Genomic DNA, 21,784 nt, shown 5'->3' with positions numbered 1-21,784 from the left:
GCACCATTTTTTCTTAGCAGGCAATATTCGCAAGGAGAAGAACTAGACCCCATGGAGTCTGAGGCGTTTCCAACACTAATAAAAGAGTACCTGATTCATATAGCTATGGCTGTGATTAATAGAGTGCATTTACTATTGTGTGAGCAAATCCCATTCCCTGTGACAAATGTATTCTATACATGAAATGAACAGTACAACATTTTACAGGCTTCACGGTCAACAGTTACATTCCGGGAAATTTTTGACGTTGAACGAATATTCCAAGAATAAATAACTCAAGAAGAACCTGTGACTATATCTCTAGAAGCCTGTTGCCGCTTGTCAGTGAAACGAATAGAGTACAGAGCCTATTTAAATGTAAATTTAAATACAACATTTTCTCCACCTTTCTGCTCTCTTTGTTCCTTGTGATCCGGAGGTTACAGGACTATATATATTCTCCAATACACGCGTGTATAGGGATTTGGGGTTTTTGCTTTCGGTTTTATGCAAGACTAAATCAAGGTATTTGGGGATTTGAATGTTCTGTTCCCACAGTTAGGGAGGAGGAAATGTGCTCTGAAAACAGAAGGAAAGTACTCTGGGGCGGGGGCTGGGGGGACCACCGTGGGGCCCATCCTCAGCCTAGGACGCTGTTGCTAGGCAACTCCTTGCGTTCTCAACTCCCGCCCGAGAACCACTTCCCGGGCCCTCATTGCCAAGGAGATCGACGCCCCAACTCAGCCCTGCCGTAAACACGCGCGGTCTTGCGACAGTGCCGCGCCTGCCGCTACGTGCGCGCCCTCTGCCCCCATCTCCACTCTCCGCCCGGCCGCCATTGCCTCGTGCCCGCGCCGGTCGGTTGGTGGCGCCTTTGTCCTACGGCGGGCAGGTGGGCCGACGCGGAGGCGGCAGCGGCGGGCCTGAGGCGAAGGAGCGGCCGGGAGCCCGCCGCGCTGGTAGCGGTGAGTGCCGGGAAGCGCTGGCCGTCAGCCGAGGTGTGGGGCTGACGGGCAGGCCTTTGTGGGGGGGGCCTGGCCGGACGGGGAGGCTGAGGCGGGAAGGCCCACTCGACGCGCGGCCACGGTCTCGGCTCCTCTCCGGGTGCGCGCGGTGCTGCGCATGCCCGGTGCGGGGCGCGGCCGCCTCCGGCTCCCGTCAGGCCCAGGCCCGGCTGGCCGAGGCGGCCTATGGTCCTCTGTGGTGGACGCAGGTCGGCGGCGTCGCGTTGCAGCCGCCTGTCTGTGCACGAACGGTCGGTCACTAGGAGTCCTCAAGGCTTCTCTGGTTGAGCCGCACACCCCGCACCACCCTGTCGAAACGGTGGAGTCGCTCGCCCGCGGGTCCTCAGCGAGTCAGTGGCGCAGTCGGGATTCGAACCGGGCCCAAGGCATCCCGTGGCACCGGGTGTTCTCCAGGCGTGCAGCGGCGAGCGGTGTACGGAGCGCTGTCCCCCGTCACCGCCTCGCGGCCCCTGACCGCATTCTCGGGGTGTCTCCTTGTCGTGTGACACCCCACGCGTTTTGTAGGCGCGGACCTCGGGCCCAGAGAACGGGGAGAGGAACTGTGCCCGGGTTTACCACGTAGCTCAGCGCCAGCGTCCGATCCGGCCGGCTTTCCAGGCTCCCGGCGCGGGGCACTGTCCGCTCCCCGCCAGCAGGCGTGGGGCTTTTCTTAGGACGGCGTTGCCCACGTTTCAGTCTCGCGTTGCACCTTTATGTCCGTGGACCATCTGTACTGCTGTTTACCAAATGTTACATTTTTTAAAAAATTCAAACTCTTTTTTTCTTCTTAAATATATTTAAGGCGGCAACTTCAATCACAAACCGGGTACTGGAAAGCCAGTTATTTTTCTAATGCTTATAAAAAAATAAATATCTGTCTGTTGAAATAAACAGTGCGTCCTTGTTCCTCCTGAAATTATTCTGCGTTCCACACTTTGGGAAACGCTGCCCGAGGAGTAGCTGATTAATTGTGGTTCTTCTGGCTTGCACCCTGTGCACAGAATTTTTCCCTGAGGCAAAGCAGATTCTATGAATGCCCTGGGCTCTTCAGGGATAATGTAACAGCTTTCTTGTTGTAAACTCTTCTCATTGTTGACTTAAAAGTGTTAGTCCCAGGGAACTGCAAGAACTGTGTCCGCTCAGGTGCACCCGATGTGCCTGAATTTTCTTACAGCGTTGTGATGTCGTAGCCCCCGATGGCTTATAAAAAGATGTTTCTACAAATGCTGGGGAAGCTTTTGTGAGTTTTGACAACTGTTAATTTAATGTTTTCTCTATGAGTCAGTCTGGGTGTGAAAACTAACTTCGTGTCGACTTTTTGCAACCAGTAAAGCCCATGCTTTCCATTGTGGATATTAGAAATCAGTTGGCTATTTGTTAACATCCATTTCTTCCTTTATTGTGATTTCTTTGCCTTTCCTTGAGCTCATCTGTCACTCTTCAGATTGCCTTTGGAACCTCTGACACTTCTGTTAACCTAAAACTTAGAAACACTGATTTTCCTTGTAGAATGTCCTAGCAAATCCATATTGCAAGGCTCATTGGAAGGAGTTTTTCTAGATTCAATTTGCTCAATGTTGGATACCTGTGAACACCATAAGTTTAAAGGAGGCATTGACAGATTAACTTATTTGTAAGTTAATAGTGTGTTCATAAAATCTGTTTATGTGAATGTAAGAGCAGATTTAATTTAAATCATTGACAGGAAAGTCGGATAAGTCAGTTCAGGCTTATTCAAGTTTTCTTCCCCTCCCCTCAAAGGCTGTGTAAAAAAAATATATATATGTATATGTATGTGTGTGTGTGTGTATCTCTCCCCCTGTTAAAAACATGTTTCTTTGGGGTTACCTTGGTATGATCACAATGTAGAATTTATGTAAGGCTAAGGTCATTTTCTTCACATTTCTGAGAATTTGATTTAAGCCCGGCGTCCATTTCAGAACTTCAGCAAATGGAAACTCATCTACCAGTGCTTGAGAGCTAAGAAAAAACAACTTGTTTGTTTTGGTTTTATTTTTGTTTTTTTCTGAGACGGAGCTTCACTCTTGTTCCCCAGGCTGGAGTGCAGTGGTGCGATCTTGGCCCCCGGGTTCAAGCAATTCTCCTGCCTCAGTCTCCTAAGTAGCTGGGATTACAGGTGTGCGCCACCACACCCGGCTAATTTTGTATATTTTTAGTAGAGACGGGGTTTCTCCATGTTGGTCAGGCTGGTCTCGAACTCCCGACCTCAGGTGATCTGCCCGCCTCTGCCTCCGAAAGTGCTGGGATTACAGGCATGAGCCACCGCGTCCAACCAGAATAAACAACTTTTGGAAAGACTTTAGAAGTCTGATGAGAAAAGATTTAATGGTTTGAAACTTCATTTTAAATAATCATTGCAAGTAGTCCATGTTTATGACCTGCAGATGGCAGTGCCTTTGTGTAATGTTTTACTACTGTGAGGATTAATAAAATTTAGTTGTGCTTTTAAGAATGGAAAATCTTCACAGGAAATACATTAAACTTTTTCTTCCCTTCAGTTTACGTTGTTCTCTTGTTTTTGACTCCTCACGTGAAGAATGAAACGTCTATTCCTGAAGTCACTGTTACTCTTAGTGTAGTAATGATAATAACATACAGCCAGTAGTGCATATGGTAAATACTAAATCATTTGCTCCTGCCCGTCATCTTATGAGACTGATAAACTAGTATGATCTTTTTATATATAGGGAAATGATGACTCAAAGAGGTTAGATTTCTTGCCCCAGATCACATAATTAGTAGAACATATTCAAGACATCATTGGAGATAATTGATTTCAGTGTCAAGCAAAATTGGGAAATGTTGAGCTATAGTGGTGTCCTTACTCCAGAACTTCTCAGAGGCATTTATATGCTAAATATGTGCAATGTCAATATCCGAGAGAGGAAGTTGTCATGGTGCCTTTCTCCTGCTATCCTCTCATGAATATTTTGAAGTAATAGTGTTCCTCAGAACTGACTACTCTTTCTACTATGCTGTATTTCCTCTCTGTACCTTGTGGTTTATTAATGATTACTGCATATCTTTGAGACAGGTGCTTTTAAAGCTCAATATCAGCTTTTTTTGTGCCAAAATAGTTGTCCTGTGAACAGCACATATATTTGTTTAGACCATTCTGCTTAAGCAGAGTTAAATTGTCAAAAAGTTAAAAGAGCAATGACTAACAGAATTATCCTCTATGTTACTCTCATTAATGAGAGTCATTAATGACAGGATCAGGGTAAAGCCACTGTCTCAAGCAGCAGTACATTAGAGAAATATGAAGTATATTGACAGCTAAATGTATAATACCAGCATGCGTGCTGCTTTTTAAATGGTGGTTTTGTTACCACCAGATATGAATATTTATGGGGATGGTCATCTTCATTCTTTATCTTTTCACTTAAAAAAAGAGATAATAGGTCAACTGGACCAATTTTATGTTAAGGAACTAGTTCACCGCATAAGAATCGGAACTTTTCCAGACATTCTATGTAAAGACCAGACAACTTTAGGCAAGGGTCAGGGCAGCTTAAGTTGCATTAGAAAACAGAGTGTCTTGTCTTATACCTTTAGCTCTGTAAAGTATCTTAAGGCTGGGTACAGTGGCTCACACCTGTAATCCCAACGTTTGGGGAGGCTGAAGTGGGAAGATCCCTTTTGATAGAAGTTTGAGACCAACCTGGACAACATGGTGAGACCCTGCAAAAAAAAATTAGCCAGGGTGGTGGTGCATGCACCTGTATTCCTAGCTACATGGGAGCCCTTTATTGAAAGTAAAATCATGACTTTTTCAATTTTTTTCTCCTTCAGTGTCAAACCAATGGTCTTTGAAGAACGTTACTAAAATGGGCAATATTTTGAATGTCTTACATTTAAATACTCCCTCACCGCATTTGGGGATAATATACATAAAGTTTCGTTAATTTAGCTTCATTGAGACTCTGTGGTAGTTCAGTTTATAGCCCCCAATAGACCCTCTTGCCACTAGATTCTTCCTTGTCCATAGCATAAAGTGTTTTGCAATCTGGATCTGGTCTAACTCTTCATGTTATTCCTCTCTCTTTTCTTCCTCCTATCCCCGTGTTCCCAACACCAAACTTCCTGTAGTTTTTCTAATTTATTATGTCCTTCACACCTTTCCTTTACCTTTGTATGTTCTGGGATGACTTTTCCCTTTCTGGTAAACTCCCACTCATTCCTCAGGACCCAGTTTAAATGTTATTTTTAAGCCTTCCCTGCCTCCTCCCCCATTCACCCCCACCCCCTCCATACACACATTCTTCCTAGTCTCCTCTCTGCTCAGTTCCTCTCGCCTGCCACACACATACACAAAATTAGGACTCCATTATCTCTGCCGTAATCCCACTTTAGATTATATTGTAATTATCTGTGTACTTGTGCCTCTCCTTTATTAAATAAACAGTGAACTCCAGGCCAGGCATGGTGGCTCATGCCTATAATCCCAACACTTTGCGGGGCTGAGGTGAGAGGATCACTTGAGCCCAGAAGTTCAAGACCAGCCTGGGCAACATAGGGAGACAGTATCTCAAAAAAAAAAAATTAGCTGCGTGTGGTGGTGCATGCGTCTTGTCCCAGCTACTCAGGAGGCTGAGGCAGGAAGATCGCTTGAGTTCAGGAGTTTGAGATTGCAGTGAGTTATGATCGAGCCACTGCACTCCAGCCTGGACAACAGAGCTGAGACCCTGTCTTTTTTAAAAATTAACTTCTTTAAGGCATGGACTTTAGCTGTGTCATTTCCACATGTATAAGGCCTGGGACATGTGTGACACATAGTAGGCATTTGACATTATGAATCAATGAAGCATTCAATGTATTAATTATAAGCTATCCTTTTCACATTCGTCACTTGTTCTCCACTTGTACAGTTTAGTTGAAAATTTGCCAGTTTTAAATCTGTATTTTAAAATTTTAAGCGGCTCAGACTCTTTTTTTGTAGTTTAGATTAGCTCAAACTTTGCAAATCCAAAATCATTTTTTCCTCAGCTGATTTTTCTCCTTGAGTCAAATAGCTAACACAGGCAGAATATCCATTTTGTCAGAAAGGAAATATAGATTCAGAGAAATCAAATGACTGGAGTAAATTTCCCAAAGTAAGGACCACAGCTCAGATTTGCTATCCCCAGCCAAATGCCCTTTCCTTAAAAGAATAAAAAAGGTAGGAAATTAAATGTTGATAATTTTTGTCAGAAGGGTTGTAGTGAATGTTAATAGCAAACCCCAGAAACATTGTAGTTTGAGGTAATGGAAACTGAAGTAGTCATTGAATAAGTAGGTTCTACCCTATTGGGTGTCCCTGGGGCATTTAAGCAATGGAGTGTCTAGCATAGACTGGACCTTTTCCAGGTTCCATCAGTATTTGATCAGGGAGTCCTAGCAAGAATATTCTAAATGGAAAGCATGTCTTTCCACTCCCTGTTGGAGGCAGCATAGCATAATGTTTAAGTACTTTGGTGTAAGAAAGACCTGGGTCTGAGTCTTAGCTCTGCCTCCTGATAATTGTTTGGCCTGTCACTTAATTTCTCTAAACTTCAAATTTTCTCATTTGCAAAGTAGAAATTATAGTAGTATTTAACTCCAAGAGTTGTAAAAGGATTGAATGAAATAATACACATAATGTTCTTAGTACACAGGCTCAGGAACAAAATAAGCATTCCGTAAGTATAAACTATTGTTTCCCCCATTTCTGTTCCCAGGAATAATATTCTAATACAGTTAAAGGTGTAATAATTATTTTAATTGGAGAATAAAGGAGATAATCAAATATGAGGGATAGTATTCAAAGTGAACTTAAAGGGTTGATTTAGAAAGAGCAAGCATAGCATTCTCTTATCCCTGACTTGTTACAATATAACTCATTACAGTATCCCTGATGTTGCAATATATCATCAAAGTTGTCTTCGTAAATATAGTTTAGCGAGAAGTCCTGTCATTTCCCCTCCCAATTTGGGGGATTTAATGTGTGATACTCGCTGTCTTGTCAGTATGGTTTTCCTAGTGGCATTATCTTTATCAGCACGTATTTCCACTTTAGTAATTCTTGATTGTTAGTTGGTTTTCAACTAAGCCTTTTAGAGAGTTTTATGTCATTTGTAGTCAGTTATTAAAACAGTATAGGCTTCTGGGTTCTTTGAACAACTGGTGGTGGTACTGTCACTAAGTGTTGTAGTTCATGTGGCTGTCAAAAGACAAAATTACAGCACACTTAGTTTAGAGATCTCAATTGGCTTTTATTTGCAACTCTAGAATTGGGCAACACCTCATTCTATAAAATAGAACAAGTGTTCCAATGAGCTGAGCAGAGGAGTTTGGCTTTATAAACAGAGAAGGGAGCTGAGGAAAGCAGAGACAAGGAACAAAAAGCAGATTGGTCATTTCAGTTACTTTTCTTGTGAAGGGTAAAGCAGTGCAGACTTCCTTTTCATGCTGGCTGAAACTGGCCTATTTGTGGATTTGGCCATTATTTATCTCCTGATTTCGCAGAACGTCAGAAAAAGATCTTTGTCTTGGCTTGATAGCGTGGAACTTCATCACGAGTTTGGTTTGGTCTTTGGGCCTAGTTCAGGAGCTCAGTCCAAAGCAATGGCCTCCTGGAAATTTTCTTTAACATCGCTCTTGTTATTCCTAGTCCTCATTGTTTTCTGTGGCTGTAGCTTGTGAACTATAAAATCTGGTTTTAAGATGAAAAGAGTTGTTTTATGATTGTACAATTAAAAAATAGGTAGAACAAAGTAGTTTTTGGTACTGTGAGTGAAAGAAACATGCATTTTTATTTATAGCGTTATCCAAGGACCATTTTTTGAACCCTGTCTGGCATATTAGTCTAAAATAAAATTGTGGATTAGACATTGTGTATTTTGGGAGTTCTTCACCCCATTCTTTTGTGGTTTATAATGGTTCTGCCATTTCCAGCATGTTTTCTAGATTATTTTCCAGTTTTTTTCCTTGTATGTAAAGCTCTTTTTCTTGTCTAAAAATTCTTAACTGAGAAGTGCTTTTAACTGTTTTCAGACCACCACTTGGACACTATAGATATTCAGGCCAAGATAAAGCACTTCATGGTGATTATGATGATTTTGAATGGCATTCACATTGCTGGTATAATTAACAAAGTGTAGAAGTACCACCCAAACTGAAGTGAAGAAGACACTGAGAGATGACTTTTGGTCTTAAGGGCAGTTGGCCAGAATGAAGTATAGCAGAAGGGGAAAGAAGTACCATTTCTTCCCTTTTCTATTCAGAGGAGACATCAGACCTCTCCTTGGAAGAGATTCCCAAGTTGCCACTTCCCTCTTGTTGATTAATTTTTCTTCAATCATAGTTCCCCATCTAATGTCCAGAAAGATCTCCAAATTGTCTTTCTACCTTTTTTTCCCTTCTTTACGTTAACACCATTTCTATTTCCTCGGTGTTGATTATATCTCTCTATAAGGATTTAGGAGAAAATAATCTGATTATTTAATACAAAATAAAACTATAGATTAGATACTGTGTCTTTCTTTGGGAATTCTTCACCCCATTCTTTTGTGGTTTAAAACGGTTCTGCCATTTCCTACATGTTTTCTGGATTATTTCCTGGTTTCTTGCTTTTATGTAAAGCCCTGAGTTGGTGCTTTAGCAGTCTCAATATTTGCATTTTCAAAGAAAATCTTTTTTAAATGAACCCCCTGCTTCCAATTGACAGGTTTTCAAATTCTGTGACAAAAAAATAGGATGAGGCAAGTTTTTTCTTGACTTCTAAATCTTTGCTCTCCGTGATTAGTTCCTTAAAGTTATTTATTCTTCTGTATTTCTGAACTCATGGATTTCCCATAAGTTCTATGTGCACATGTGTTAGGATTTTTTGGGTGTATGGGGATTGGCAGTAATGTTGGTGGTTGTGTTTTTACAACTCTCACTGAAAACTCCCCAGCCCTACCCTAATCTGAGCAATTCCATTAGATAGAAAAAAAAAAAAAAATCACGTCTCATTTTCTCCATACGTCAGCCAAGATGGAAATTTAAGGAACTCTTAAATAGAGATGAATAAACAGATACTTGACGTACTACACTAAAAGTTTACTAAACCCTAAAATGAGACAATGATCTGAAAATTCTTGTTTTTGCAGAAGAAACATCCCATGCTGTCAAATATAAATACTTTGGACTACCCAATGAAAATAGATACTAGGAGGCAAATTACAATCAAAATGGTTTAAAGATATAATCTTGAATGTTCTTTAATCTTTCAAGTAATTACAAAAAGATTCCACCAGCTTCAAAGTAAAATATTTATGTCCTTCATTCTAACCAGAACTGGTTTTGTTCCAAAGATATAGTATACATGACCATGTGATTTCCCCAGTTCTGTATATAGGTGCTAACAAAACTGGCTATAATTACACAGTGTAATATTCCTTTTCATATGTAGAGGGCAAATTATTGGTAATAGAATCCTACCAATTAAAGTAATACTATATGTGTTGTACTCTTACCTGAATGTTTGCCCGGTCTAGTCAGTGTTTAGATGTGAGTTTTCTTTATTCACAAGACCATTTAATAATATATGAACTCCTGCTGAAGTTATATATATTTTTTAATCTTAATACACACCAGTGTATTCCAGAGACACCTTGAAAACTACTTAAAATACTCAAAGATATTATATTTCTCTCTGAATCATAGCCAACCTATATAATTAGAAAGTGGTACACAGTAAGTGAACAGACTCAGTAAGTTGTAAACCTGAACTAGTATTCTTCACAATTACGTATAATAGAACTAGATATTCCCTATAAGGCCTGTCATTATATAATTTGTAATTTAGACCATTATAAACTTTAAGACTTGTAAATTGTGAAAGTACTGCATGCAGTAGCAAAGCTGTGGTCAGATATTACTGGCCAAGTCTTACATAGAAAATATTTTCAGGTTTTTTTAAAATAGAGGGATTATATCTTGTGTCTGTTAATTGAAAAGGTAAGAATCAATTTAAGATATACTTCACTATTTAGCTTTATATTATCTTCAGTTTTGTCAGCCATTTTTCTAGACAAATTAGAGACTTCTGATTTAAAATGGAATTGAAGATTACCCTTATTTGATCAGGAACTCTAAAGTTGGCAACATAGCAGCATAAAATCTCTACCAGACCTCTTAGTTTCTTGTTATTGCTGTGGTCTTTCATGTGATAGGAATCTGGTTGGGATTTTTAAAACACATAATTATTATTTTAAAGCACTCGAATTATGTGAGTACTTAATACCGTTTAATGTCATTAGATACACTATTAATTGTTTAATACGGAAAAAGGGGAACAAACTATACTGCAGCAGAAAGCAGTTTTATTTCTTCATTCATCTGAAGTATGAAATTTGTAATGTATTTATTTAGCTTTAAGTCATATGAAAATTGTCAGGTGTTATTTTGGGGCATAGATTTCTTAATATGTGGTGTTTATTATTCACTTCAATTTTTGTAAAGCAGGTAGTCTTTGTTTTTAGCAAAGCAGGCTTTAGCTATACAAATTTGCTTTTCTTTAAGCTTGTGTGATTCTACTTTTCTCCCATATCTAGTTCTATACGCCAGCCTTCTCTAATGAAAACAACTTATGAGGAGTGTTTTATTACCTAACCCTACTATACCAAATGCCAGTCCTTATTCTTGGTTATCTGTCTGTGAAGGTTGTAGATGTTAACAGGTCATATTCTTTGTTTATTAAAAATAATAATAATAATTTTCTTTCCTGCATGTTATTCTGGAAGATTCTATCCAGTGGAATTCAACACAAGACACACTAACAGGAGGCCCTGCTTCATGGGATATTGGAAGTTTTAAGACAATGAAATCCAGCTATTACTTCTTAGTAACATAAAATAGAATTATTTGCCTTTGCTCTTTTGTTTTTTAAACTCTCCTTATCTTCCCCCCTACTTTCTTCCTCACAAAAAGAATCTTACAGCTGCTTTCTAAGAGTTTAGAAAACAACCTTTTCCTCCCCTTGGAGGGAATGTGTCAGGTCTAGGTCTTGGCAGAGTGTTAAAGCATTGACGTAATTAGTTTAAGACAAATTACGTGTTAACTAGAAAACGAAGGGACATTTCTTACCAAGCCGTGACAATGTACTACCTTAACTCAATAATAAAAATTGCCCAAGTGACAGTGTGTCTCTGCTGAATGGCTTTTCTTACACCATCTGGTTGTCATTGTAGTTTTTTTGTTGTTGTTGCTTTCATTTGAAATGTGCTGATGATCTTGTTTTTATTCCGTAGCATTGAACAGATGGGTTGATTATTCTTTTCAGATATTAATAAGGCAGCGGAAAGAAGAAATATGAATACGGCTCCATCAAGACCCAGCCCCACACGAAGGTAAAGTACCCTGAAGCCGTGAGTTACCTTGGGAGAGTTGGGCTCTGGGGAGTTAAGCCCAGCTTCGTACACCAAAGGTCTTTTCTTCCCCCCAACAAGTGAAACGCTCAAGCAAACAATAAGAACATGAACCCTGTGTGAAGGGCCTTGCTGCTTTTTGTAAACATACATCAGGAGATACAGAGGAAGCTTTGTGTTTTCGGTGGCAAATCCAGCAAGTTCAGCTTGCAACATGAGTTGCAGGCAATTGGAAGAGGATAAACCTCTGTCTGTCCCCAGCTCACGTGTCATTGGGAGCCTCCAGAGCAGAAGGAGTGCCCCAGAGTCATTGGTGTATGCCATGCTGCACTGCAGTGGGCAGCAGAGATTCGACTCTTCATTCCAAATGGCTGCCGGTCCAGATGTTAACCCAGGTTTACGGAAAGTGCTGCTTGAGAGATTGCTGCTGTGCCTGTGCTGCAGATCCCCTGTTTGCTCACATACTTGGGTTATCTGTTTGAGGGGAAATAAAAAGGGCAAAACACTCCAGCTCTCGAAGGTCTCCCTTTTTCTTAGCTTTCACGGAAATCGAGGGTGTTTTCCCAATGTATTCTTCCTTCCGGTGTATACAAAAGAGATGATCCTGGTGTGTACCCTCAAGATACACATTAAATTGGTCCCTTCTCTCAAAGAAGAGCTTTATTAATGATATCATTTACACCAAAAATAAAGATATTGTATTCAATTGTTCTGGCCCCATAACAGCACACAAGTGGATGCAGTTTTGTGTAGAGGGCAGACAGATATGATATATTTCATATGAATGATGTATATCATATCTGGTGTCTCTTCAAGGCCCAAATGGATTAATTGATTTTGCCTTGCCTCTAAGTAAAAAAGCCAGTTTTGCCCAGAAACATAACTCTGTACCACAGTAAACTGCATTTCCTACAGTGAACTGGACAGTGCTGCATACAGTGAATCCTCGTCTGTACTGGTAGCTCCACTGGTCACCTTGTGAACCCAACTAACTGAGCATTACACATAACATAGAGCTGTCCTGCTTTTGGACAAAAACACCTGTATTTTGTTACCTACTTATGAAAGAATGTCCACTGTGTGTTTCATGTATATACTCCTACTTGGATGTGAAATTCTAGCTACCGGGAATAGATTACGCATGCCCACTCTGCAGTTTAAGCAGACCCTAAGGGCAAGGTAATGCTGCTGGTTTCATTCAGTTGGAGTCTTTGTCCACTCTGCCTGTGCAGCAGAGTTGAATCCAATACCATAGCTACAGCTATATACCACAGCTGTCATGTGTGGATTCCCTGGCCATTCGTTGGTTTCACTGCGGAAGCGGGCATGTAAATTGGTATTCTATCTGTTCTCTCTAAGGAATGCCTGCAGCTTGCAGGTAAATACTCTGTTGGTTGATTTGTCTATATGTGTGAGTGTCCTGAAGAACATAAACAAATCCTGCAGAACTTCAGCAGTTCCATATAATGTCTGCTTTCATTAGCCTTCATCTAACCGTGCCACAGATCTTGGGCAGTCCTATCTGTATTGCTCCTTATTTTCCCAGTACAGAATGGAATACAGGTGGATAAGAGTTGCATCTAATGGTCAGAAGTACAGGGTTCCCATTGGAATCTTTAGTTGCCAGGTGGCTTGAAAGGAGATATGGTGTGTATCCAATTTCCAAAGAGCACTAACGTGTGTGTTTCCTGGTGACTTACCGGGAGTGTGGAATTTGTAACTATAAAAGACGCTGACTCCACTAGTAAAATCCTCCCCCTCTCTGTTGTCTCCATGATACTTGGTGATCTCTGGATAATGTCTGTGTGTTTCTGCAGGCAAAACAACAACAACAACAACAACAAACAAGCCACATTGCAGAATAGAGAATAGATCCTGTTTCTTTTATGGATTGAGAAGGGTATTTTATATCATCCTGTTAATGATACTTGACCAAATGCTTTTAACATTTCCAGTTGATTGTAGATATTCAACATTGCAGTGTTGGGGAATGACCAACTTCCCTGGTTGGAACCCAGTAATAGCCGTTGCCAGAGCATTAAATTAAAAATATTAATTCACCCCAATCTAGAAATAGTTTTATCCTTTTTTTAAATAATAGTCCCCGCACAAACAAACATACAGACAGCACTGGAGAGGGCCTTATAAAATGAGCTTCTAGCCAGGCACAGTGGCTCACACCTGTAATCCCAACACTTTGGAAGGACGAGGTGGGCGGATCACTTGAGCTCAGGAGTTCAAGACCAGCCTGGGCAACATGGCAAAACCCCATCTCTACAAAAAAATAGCCGGGCGTGGTGGCTCTTGCCTGTACTCCCAGCTACTAGGGAGGCGTTGAAGCGGGAGAATCACTTGAGTGCAGGAGGTTGAGGCTGCAGTGAGCCGTGATCACACCACTGCACTTCAGCCTGGGCAACAGAGTGAGTCCCTGTCTCAAAAAATAAAATGAGCTCCTTACCAACTATATAAATATACAAGTCACCTTTGTATGCCTTTTAAAATATCACATTCCTCAGAAATCAATTGTAAAATGAGGTCATTTGGTGGTGTGGATAGGGCAGTGACTTCCTGCTTTATTTACAATCAACAGGAGGGACAGCTAGGCTAATTCAAATTCCATTAACAATCCATCTTCCCCTTGGTGATATTTCCCTAGCTGGGTTCCTCAGCATGTTATTTAACATGATGAAGTTCCATACAGTCATGTTTATTTGCTTCAGGGAAGAATGATGGTCACAGTTAGTAACCCCATCTAAAAACCGAGCTAAGAGTCCCAGTTTTTTACCTTAAAAAAAAAAAAAAAAAAAATTTAACATTGTATTCAAAATCCCAGTTTTTTACCTTAAAAAAAAAAAAGACAAGTTTAACATTGTATTCAAAATAGAGAGCACTAACATTTTAATCATTGTCCTGATCATACTTTATCTCTTAAGATATACTAATAGGGCAGACATAAATTGCAAAGAGTAGGCAAGACGGGCAAGTAGTTAACCTGGAAGGGGCAAATCATTTAACTGAGGGTGAACACTGGGTACCTCCTTTGGGTGCATGCTTCCAGTCAAAGCCTTGAGATAACTCCAAATGTATCAATAGTTGACAACAACAAACTGCCTTTATTTGGCAGCCCTAATCGTTTTGTGTGCCCCCAGCCACAGGGGATGCATCATTCACAGGGGAAAAAAAACACTACCTATGGCAAATATTTCCTAAAGTTATACCTCTACATTTTTAGCACTTTCTACGTTTAATAAGAATATTGGTATAAGCATACTGGCAAGACCTTTATGACACCTTGTTTTGCTGGACTTAACGTAGGTATCTTTGGGAGTTTTCACAGGATTATCACCTCTTCAAATGTTTCAGTAAACCACAGTTCTGCTGGCTTTGCTCTCTATTCAGTAATATGCCGCCCTGATGACTTCAGCTGTCAGTGTATGATTCTGACAATATCGGCCCAGCCAAGCACAGAACTCTGCATGAGGAATCTCTGCTCTGGATCATATTTCAGTCTGAATTCTTATCATCTAACTCTTGAGGGCCACTTCATTGAACTCCTGTGAGTACCTTGCATAGTTACCATGCAAGTTGTCAAGCATCGATACTAAGCATTAGTCCTTCTTCAAAGACAGGATCATGATTCCGGTTGTGCCTTAGATGTCTCAATTACCATCTTCAGCTCAACACCTTGACAGTCCAGATCTTGTAGCATATCTTTATGCAGACGTGGCCTCTAGGTACCAGAAGTAAGACTGTACTTCTGAATGACTTAAAGAAGAACAAATAGAATTAACTTGTCTACATCCAAAGCTCTGCAGAGGATTTTTCCCCATATATTTGTGAAAGATGTTAAACCTGGTATCTCTTTGGTGAAAGTCATTGGGTATCAGCTCATCAGAAATAATCTGGCTGTAGACAGGTTTCTTATATGACCTGAAATGCTTTCTGCTTATCCACAGGGCCTTAATGCCTTTGATTATTGCTTGCTCCTTGGGTGTGAGACAGCCCTTGCTCTAGGTGGGCCACAAAGAAATTCCAGGTTGTGATTACCTCTGCAGTAACACTTGAAGAAGTCATCAGTTCTCAGCAACTGCCACCTCTACCAATAAGAAAGTTCTGTTTGTGCTGGAGAAGGTCGTCAGTGCTTCCTAAGGAAAAGCATAGACGTGTAAAATTTGGGTCTGTGAGGTGTGATATCTCATTGCACCCCTGTATCCTACCTCCACCTAATGGCAATATTCTGGACAAGTCTGTTGTCTCCATTTCTAACAGTAGCATGAAGCCCTCCTGGTGGATCAACATCATACAGCAGCCAGTCATTTAGATGATGATATTTGTGGACAGTATATCTGTGACAGAAGTTTGAAGAGCTAATGAAGGATTTTTCAGGGTCAGAAAGAGGCTGGCCCTCCCAAGGAAGACATTCCAGTGAACAGAAGAGAAGAAAGGAGATGCTGACCTTTGCAGAAAAGAAAGAAAAAGACGGGTCTTTCTCCCTGACCGTCTGTAGAACCAAAGCCAAAGAAAACCGTCCTGGATGTGAAGTTTCAGTCTTTTGCCAAAGAGAAATTCAAAGTCCATCACAGTTTTCCAAGATGATTATCTATCAGTTCTTACTCTGTAGGCCGTCAAATGCCTGGTGCTCTGCACACCCCTTTAGTCCTCAGGAAGAGACACATTCCACCAGAAGCTCATCACTTGCCACCAGAGCCATTGTTTTCCCCTTCACCCCTTTCGCTCTTACCTCTCAAATGTTTCCCAGCAATGTGACTATATTCCTCTCAAGGCAAAGAGTATTTGCCTTTTTCCCCCTGCTGAATAGATGAGGAATTTACAGCAGAATTTTAGTTGTGTTTGCCACCTGCCTTCAGTTTGTGGACTCCAGTGCTGAAATGTAACCACTGTTCAGTTTCTTTTTATCCTCTAGTGATGTAGTACCTGAGGGTATGCTGCATTTGGTTCCTTTAGTAAAACACCTCTGGTGCTGTGGGATGATATTGTTAACCTTATTATGCTCCAGAAACCTGATTCTAACCCACTTATCATCTGAGGTCCAGTATCTCCCACAGGAAGCTTTGTCTTCTTGCACTTTGATTCCTGCATACTACTGCCCTTTTGTTAGCTGTAGTCTTGTTTTGAAAAATATGTTGGGGCCAGCAGCAGGAGCCCTTTTGTTCTGAGGAGTTCTTTGTTTGGGTCCTAAAGCAACCTTAAAGGCTTTTTTGTTTTGTTTTCATCTCCAGAAGAACAGCAGTCTACCATAGTGTTTATCTTTTGGAGAAAGGAAAAAAGGCTTTGCCTTTCCTTTTGAGAAAATTATTGTCTTCTTTGTCCCTACTTCCACCATGCGTTTGGTTCTTTTTCCTTTTGTGAATATCACCTCTTCTACATTTTTACCCTGAAGGCACTTGAGAGGGAATTAGTAGTTTTGTTGCACATGGACTTCAGATTATTTGAGGAAAAGGGAGGGGCTTGCCCTCTCAAACTGGAAGATTGAACCCAGACTTTGCGAATCTAGAGTTTTAGTCAACTTGCAGGGATGGACTCTGACAGGTAAGTAAGGTTTTTCAATGGATTCAAAAGAATGAGGACCAAACATAGCACTTATAATACTCCTAAGGTGGTAAATAACATGCTATGACATGCCCCACCCCCATTTCCACCAGCCCAAGGCTTTGTGTGTGGTCTGTGGTCTGTCAGGATCATGATATCTCAGCCCTGATTGCCAAGAACACTTGAAATTGGATTCCACTTCTAATGACTACTTCTAACTGCTCCCCAAGGCAGGTTTATCTGCCGATCATTAATCCAAAAATACTTTGCAGTTGTCCTTTCTCTTTGGATCTTGAGTGTTTGCCCACATTACACGCTACATCAGATGTTGCATGTTAGGAGGATTATATGATATAATAAGGAAAGTTGAAGTAAGAATCTTGGTTAGTCTTCACTTTATTCTAATAAGAAAAATAATGCTTAGCTATCCTCATTTAAAGTCCTTGGTCTACGATATGTTTGCTCCCACAAGTCAGGAATGCTGGTGAACCTTAAAATATATAACAAATATTTTTCATGGAAGCAAAATTGACATTTAAATTGTTTTTGCTGTGCCCATGTGGCTGAGGTGAGGTTTTCCACCAGCTGATGACATCATGATGAATACCTAATGTGTGTAACCATGGTAGATGACAAAAATAGGAGCAAAACATGTTGCCTGCTCTTGAGAGGCTTACAGTTTAGTAGGATAATTCAATTCATTAAACATTTACTGAACTCCTATGCTGTATCCTAGAGCTACAAAGCCTTCAAGAGAACTTCTTATTTGGTAGGGAAGCCACATAAACAAATAATTACAGAACAGTGTGGTAAGTGCAGTTATAGAAGTTTATACTGGAGCAAGATTCAGTCAACATATGTATAGAGCATCTGTCATATAACAGACATTGTTCTGCATAGTGGGTTTGTAGTGCAGAATCAAAGTGACATAGTTCTTGTCCTTGTGGCGCTTGTAGTCCAGTAGGGCAGACAGACATTAAATAAATATGTAATGTCAATTTGTGATAAATGACAAAAGTAAAAACAAAGTGCTATGAGAGAATTTTAGGGGCAGAAGGTAAACTTTGATTGACTCTAACAGAATCAGGGAGTAGGGGATATTTATATGCTGAGACCTGGAAAATGAGTATAGATCTCTTCCTGCTACTCACGTAAAGGGATCAGGAAAGACGTTGGTTAGTCATAGCTGAAAGGCCAGTGTGGCAAAGAGTGGTGAACTAGGGAGAGGGTGTGACAGGGTTAGAGAAGACAGGAGCCAAGATTATATAGGACCTTCATGGCATTGGTAGAGGTTGTAGGTTGAATTCTAAATACTGTGGGAGCCTGGCACAGCGGCACATATCTATAATTCCAGCTACTTGGTAGGCTGAGGCAGGAGGATCACTTGAGCCCAGGAGTTCAAGGCTGTAGTGTTCCGTGATCCCACCTGTGAATAGCCACTGCACTCCAGCCTGGGCAGCATAGGTGAGATCTCATCCCTATAAAAATAAATACATACTGTGGGAAACCAGTGAAGGGCTTTACATACATAAAAGATCACTGTAGAGTGATCTTTCTGGAGAAAGATTTGAAAAGAGGCAAAAACAGAAATGAGGAGACTGTTTTAGAAGGCCCTTGCTGTGGTTTGAGGGTGAGATGATTATTCACTGGCCTTCAGTAGTGCCAAAGAAGGTAAAGGAAAGTGGGCAGAACTGAGAAAGAATGGAGAAAATTTGGAAATATGGTTGGAAGGGAGGATGAGGCTTTAAGGGAAAGATGACATCCAGTTTCATGGCTTGAGTAACTGAGTAGTTGGATGTGCCATTTACTGAGATGGGAAGGACTGGAGGAGGAGCATGTTTGTTGGGGAAGATCAAGAGTTCAGGGCAGGTTTTACGGAGAAGGTAATCCTTAAAGCGGGTCAGACATAAGACGTTGTTGTAAAAAGGTAAATGCCAGATCAAGATGAGTAATACAGATAGAAAGTGCCCTGAGCTGAGCAGAAGAGATCAGCAGTTAGGAAGGGTAGGGAAGGTTTCTTGGAAGACATGGGACATGAACTTGCCTGTGTGGATTGGATGGTACTTGGATTAGTGCAGGAAAAATATTCCAAGTATAGAAATCATATAAATAAAAATATTGAGATAGATTATGTCTTGTGAGTTATCTCATAAGAATTAAGTAGAACTGAGGAGGTTGAATTAGAAATGAGAGGGAGATAATAGCTGTCAGATTTATTAGGCTTTCTAACGTAGAAGTTGGCATTTTAGGATAGTTAGTGTATTTATGTGTCGAATGAATTGAAAGCGAGTAGGTTGATTTTTAATTTTGTGTTTTGGAAACTTGTTGGTGTCAGAATAGAAATAAGGGCTTGGATTGGACTTACAAATCCAATGGGAATGGAAAGAAAAAGTGAACGGGACACAAGTGACTTTATTGGGATAGGGGAGGAAAAAGCATAGTTAATATTCAAGAACTTAAAACTTGATAAGTAGAAAGATGATTTTGTCAGAAGTGGAAAAGTGGGGAATGGGACTGATGGGGTTGGGGTAAGAAGTTTTTAATTTTAAATATGTTGAAGAGGAGTTTCCAGTGGGTTGAAACATCTCATGAAGAACATTGAGTCAGAGCAGACAAAGCATATCTGTGACTTCACTATTCAGGTTGTTGTTTTGTTTTGTTTTGTTTTGTTTTGTTGTTTTTTTTTTTTAAAACCATCTTGAGCAAAAAAGAATCAGGTTCTACGTAAACCCTCAGATTGAGAGATACCACTACTCAATAGCCCTGACAAAACAGAGAAACAGATTGTTCTTGATCCTTTACTGTATGTATCTCAGTAATTTTTTCCCCTTAATTTCATTATCCTGCCAAGATAATTCAAGTGAATTTTCCATACTTTAAGGACAGTTCCTTTGATCGCTTTTATAAGATTGTGCCATTCGCTCTTTTTTTCTTCATGAATCTTGCCTCCTTACTCTGTCCCTCCAACTTTTTACCCTTGTCTCTTTCAAGCAAGTCTGGTGGAAAGACACTTTCACTTTGAAAGCGTGATGTATATTGGTACCCAGTCAAAACCTTCAGTTTTTGGTCGTGCATTCTTTTGATGTCCTAATCTTTTGAGATTGTGGAACCTCTAGACTATTTGCTGACCAGATGGATGACTGGCCTTAAATATTTAGTCTTGTTCTGTTTGGCTGCCCTGTTTTAGAGAAAAATGCTTGGAGGGTGGGGGTTTTCTCGTATGAAGAGCTGATGGGTTGGCTACTTTCAATTTCTTTGTCTTAGCATTTTCTTGCTACCTCCCACAGGGATCCATATGGCTTTGGAGACAGTCGAGATTCAAGGCGTGATCGATCCCCAATTCGAGGAAGTCCAAGGAGAGAGCCCAGGGATGGCAGAAATGGCCGGGATGCCCGGGACAGCAGAGACATTCGAGACCCCCGAGACTTGCGGGACCACAGACATAGTAGAGACTTGCGGGATCACAGAGACAGCAGGAATATGCGCGACGTTCGGGACGTGAGGGATCTTAGAGACTTTCGTGATGTAAGAGACTCTAGGGATTTTCGAGATCAGCGAGACCCCATGTACGACAGATACAGAGACATGAGAGACTCCCGAGATCCTATGTACAGGTACATAACGTAGTTACTCTGCTTGTTTTTTCCAGAGTTCTTTTTGTGTATGTTCTGCTAAACTAATTGAAAGCTCTGTAAGAGCAGTAATTTTATCAGCCTTTTATTTCTAGTGACTGTCAAGTGGTAGATGTGCTGCTGCTCAATAAATTTTGCTGAATGTATGAATGATTTTAAACATTTTTTAACAGAAAATAACAGTGTTGGAAAGGTATGGAGAAATTGAAACTCTCAGAAATTGTAGGTAGGAATGCAAATTGGTATAGCCACTATGGAAAACAGTTTGGCAGTTCCTTAAAAAGTTAAACATAGAATTACCATATGATCTATCAGTTCCGCTCCTGAGTATACACTCAAAACCATTGAAAAGAGGGACTCAGATAGTTGTACATGAATATGCATAGCAGTACTATTCACAATAACCAAAAGGTAAAAACACTCCAGATGTCTATCAGCAGATTAATGGATTTTTTTTTTTTTTCTTTGAGACAAGGTCTCATTCTGTTTCCCAGGCTGGAGTGCAGTGGCATGATCACAGCTCACTGCAGCCTTGACCTCCCAGGCTTAAGTAATCCTCCCACCTCAGCCTCTCAAGTAGCTGGGACTACAGGCATATGCCGCCACACCTGGCTAATTTTTTTGTATAGACATGGAGTCTCACTATGTTGCCCAGGCTGGTCTTGAACTCCTGAGCTCAAGGTATCCTCCCGCCTTAGCTTCCCCAAGTGCTGAAATTACAGGTGTAAGCCACTGTGTGGATTTGTTTTAAGTGGTGTATTCATATAATGTGGTATCATTCAGCCATAAAATGGAATGAAATTCTGGTCTGTGTTACAGCATGAAGGACGTTGAAAACATTATGCTAAGTGAAATAAGCCAGACACAAGACAAATATTGTATGATTTCACTTATATGAAATATTAAGAATAGGCAAATTTATAGAGACAGAAAATAGATTAAAGATTACCAGTGGCTGGGGAGAGGGGAGTTATTATTTCACAAATACAGAATTTATGTTTGAGGTGATGAAAAATTTTAGATAATGGTGATGGTTGCACAACATTGTGAATATAATGCCACTGAATTCTATACTTAAAAATTGTTAGGCCAGGCGCAGTGGCTCACGCCTGTAATCCCAGCACTTTGGGAGGCTGAGGTGGGCGGATTGCCTGAGCTCAGGAGTTCAAGACCAACTTAGGCAACATGGCAAAACTCCATCTCTACTAAAAAAAAAAAATAATAAAAATAA

At 40.7% G+C, this 21,784-nt stretch overlaps 1 protein-coding gene across 3 annotated transcripts in view; it reads left to right on the top strand.

Annotated features, from left to right (window-relative positions):
- The first annotated feature begins 702 nt into the window (after positions 1–702).
- NCOA5 (nuclear receptor coactivator 5) overlaps positions 703–21,784 on the top strand; it is a 29,065-nt gene continuing 7,983 nt past the window's right edge. Inside the window, exons 1-3 of one of the 3 annotated variants that reach the window (XM_054467627.2) lie at positions 703–944; positions 11,287–11,353; positions 20,209–20,535. In XM_054467627.2, coding sequence (XP_054323602.1) covers positions 11,316–11,353; positions 20,209–20,535 — 365 coding nt within the window. In that variant the 5' untranslated portion in view covers positions 703–944; positions 11,287–11,315. The remainder of the gene's footprint in view (positions 945–11,286; positions 11,354–20,208; positions 20,536–21,784) is intronic. The other 2 variants (XM_054467629.2, XM_054467628.2) reach the window with 2 other exon arrangements.

This window comes from Pongo pygmaeus, chromosome 21 (assembly GCF_028885625.2).
Source record: "Pongo pygmaeus isolate AG05252 chromosome 21, NHGRI_mPonPyg2-v2.0_pri, whole genome shotgun sequence".
Classification (NCBI taxonomy): domain Eukaryota; kingdom Metazoa; phylum Chordata; class Mammalia; order Primates; family Hominidae; genus Pongo; species Pongo pygmaeus.
This window is presented reverse-complemented; position numbering and strand designations above follow the sequence as displayed.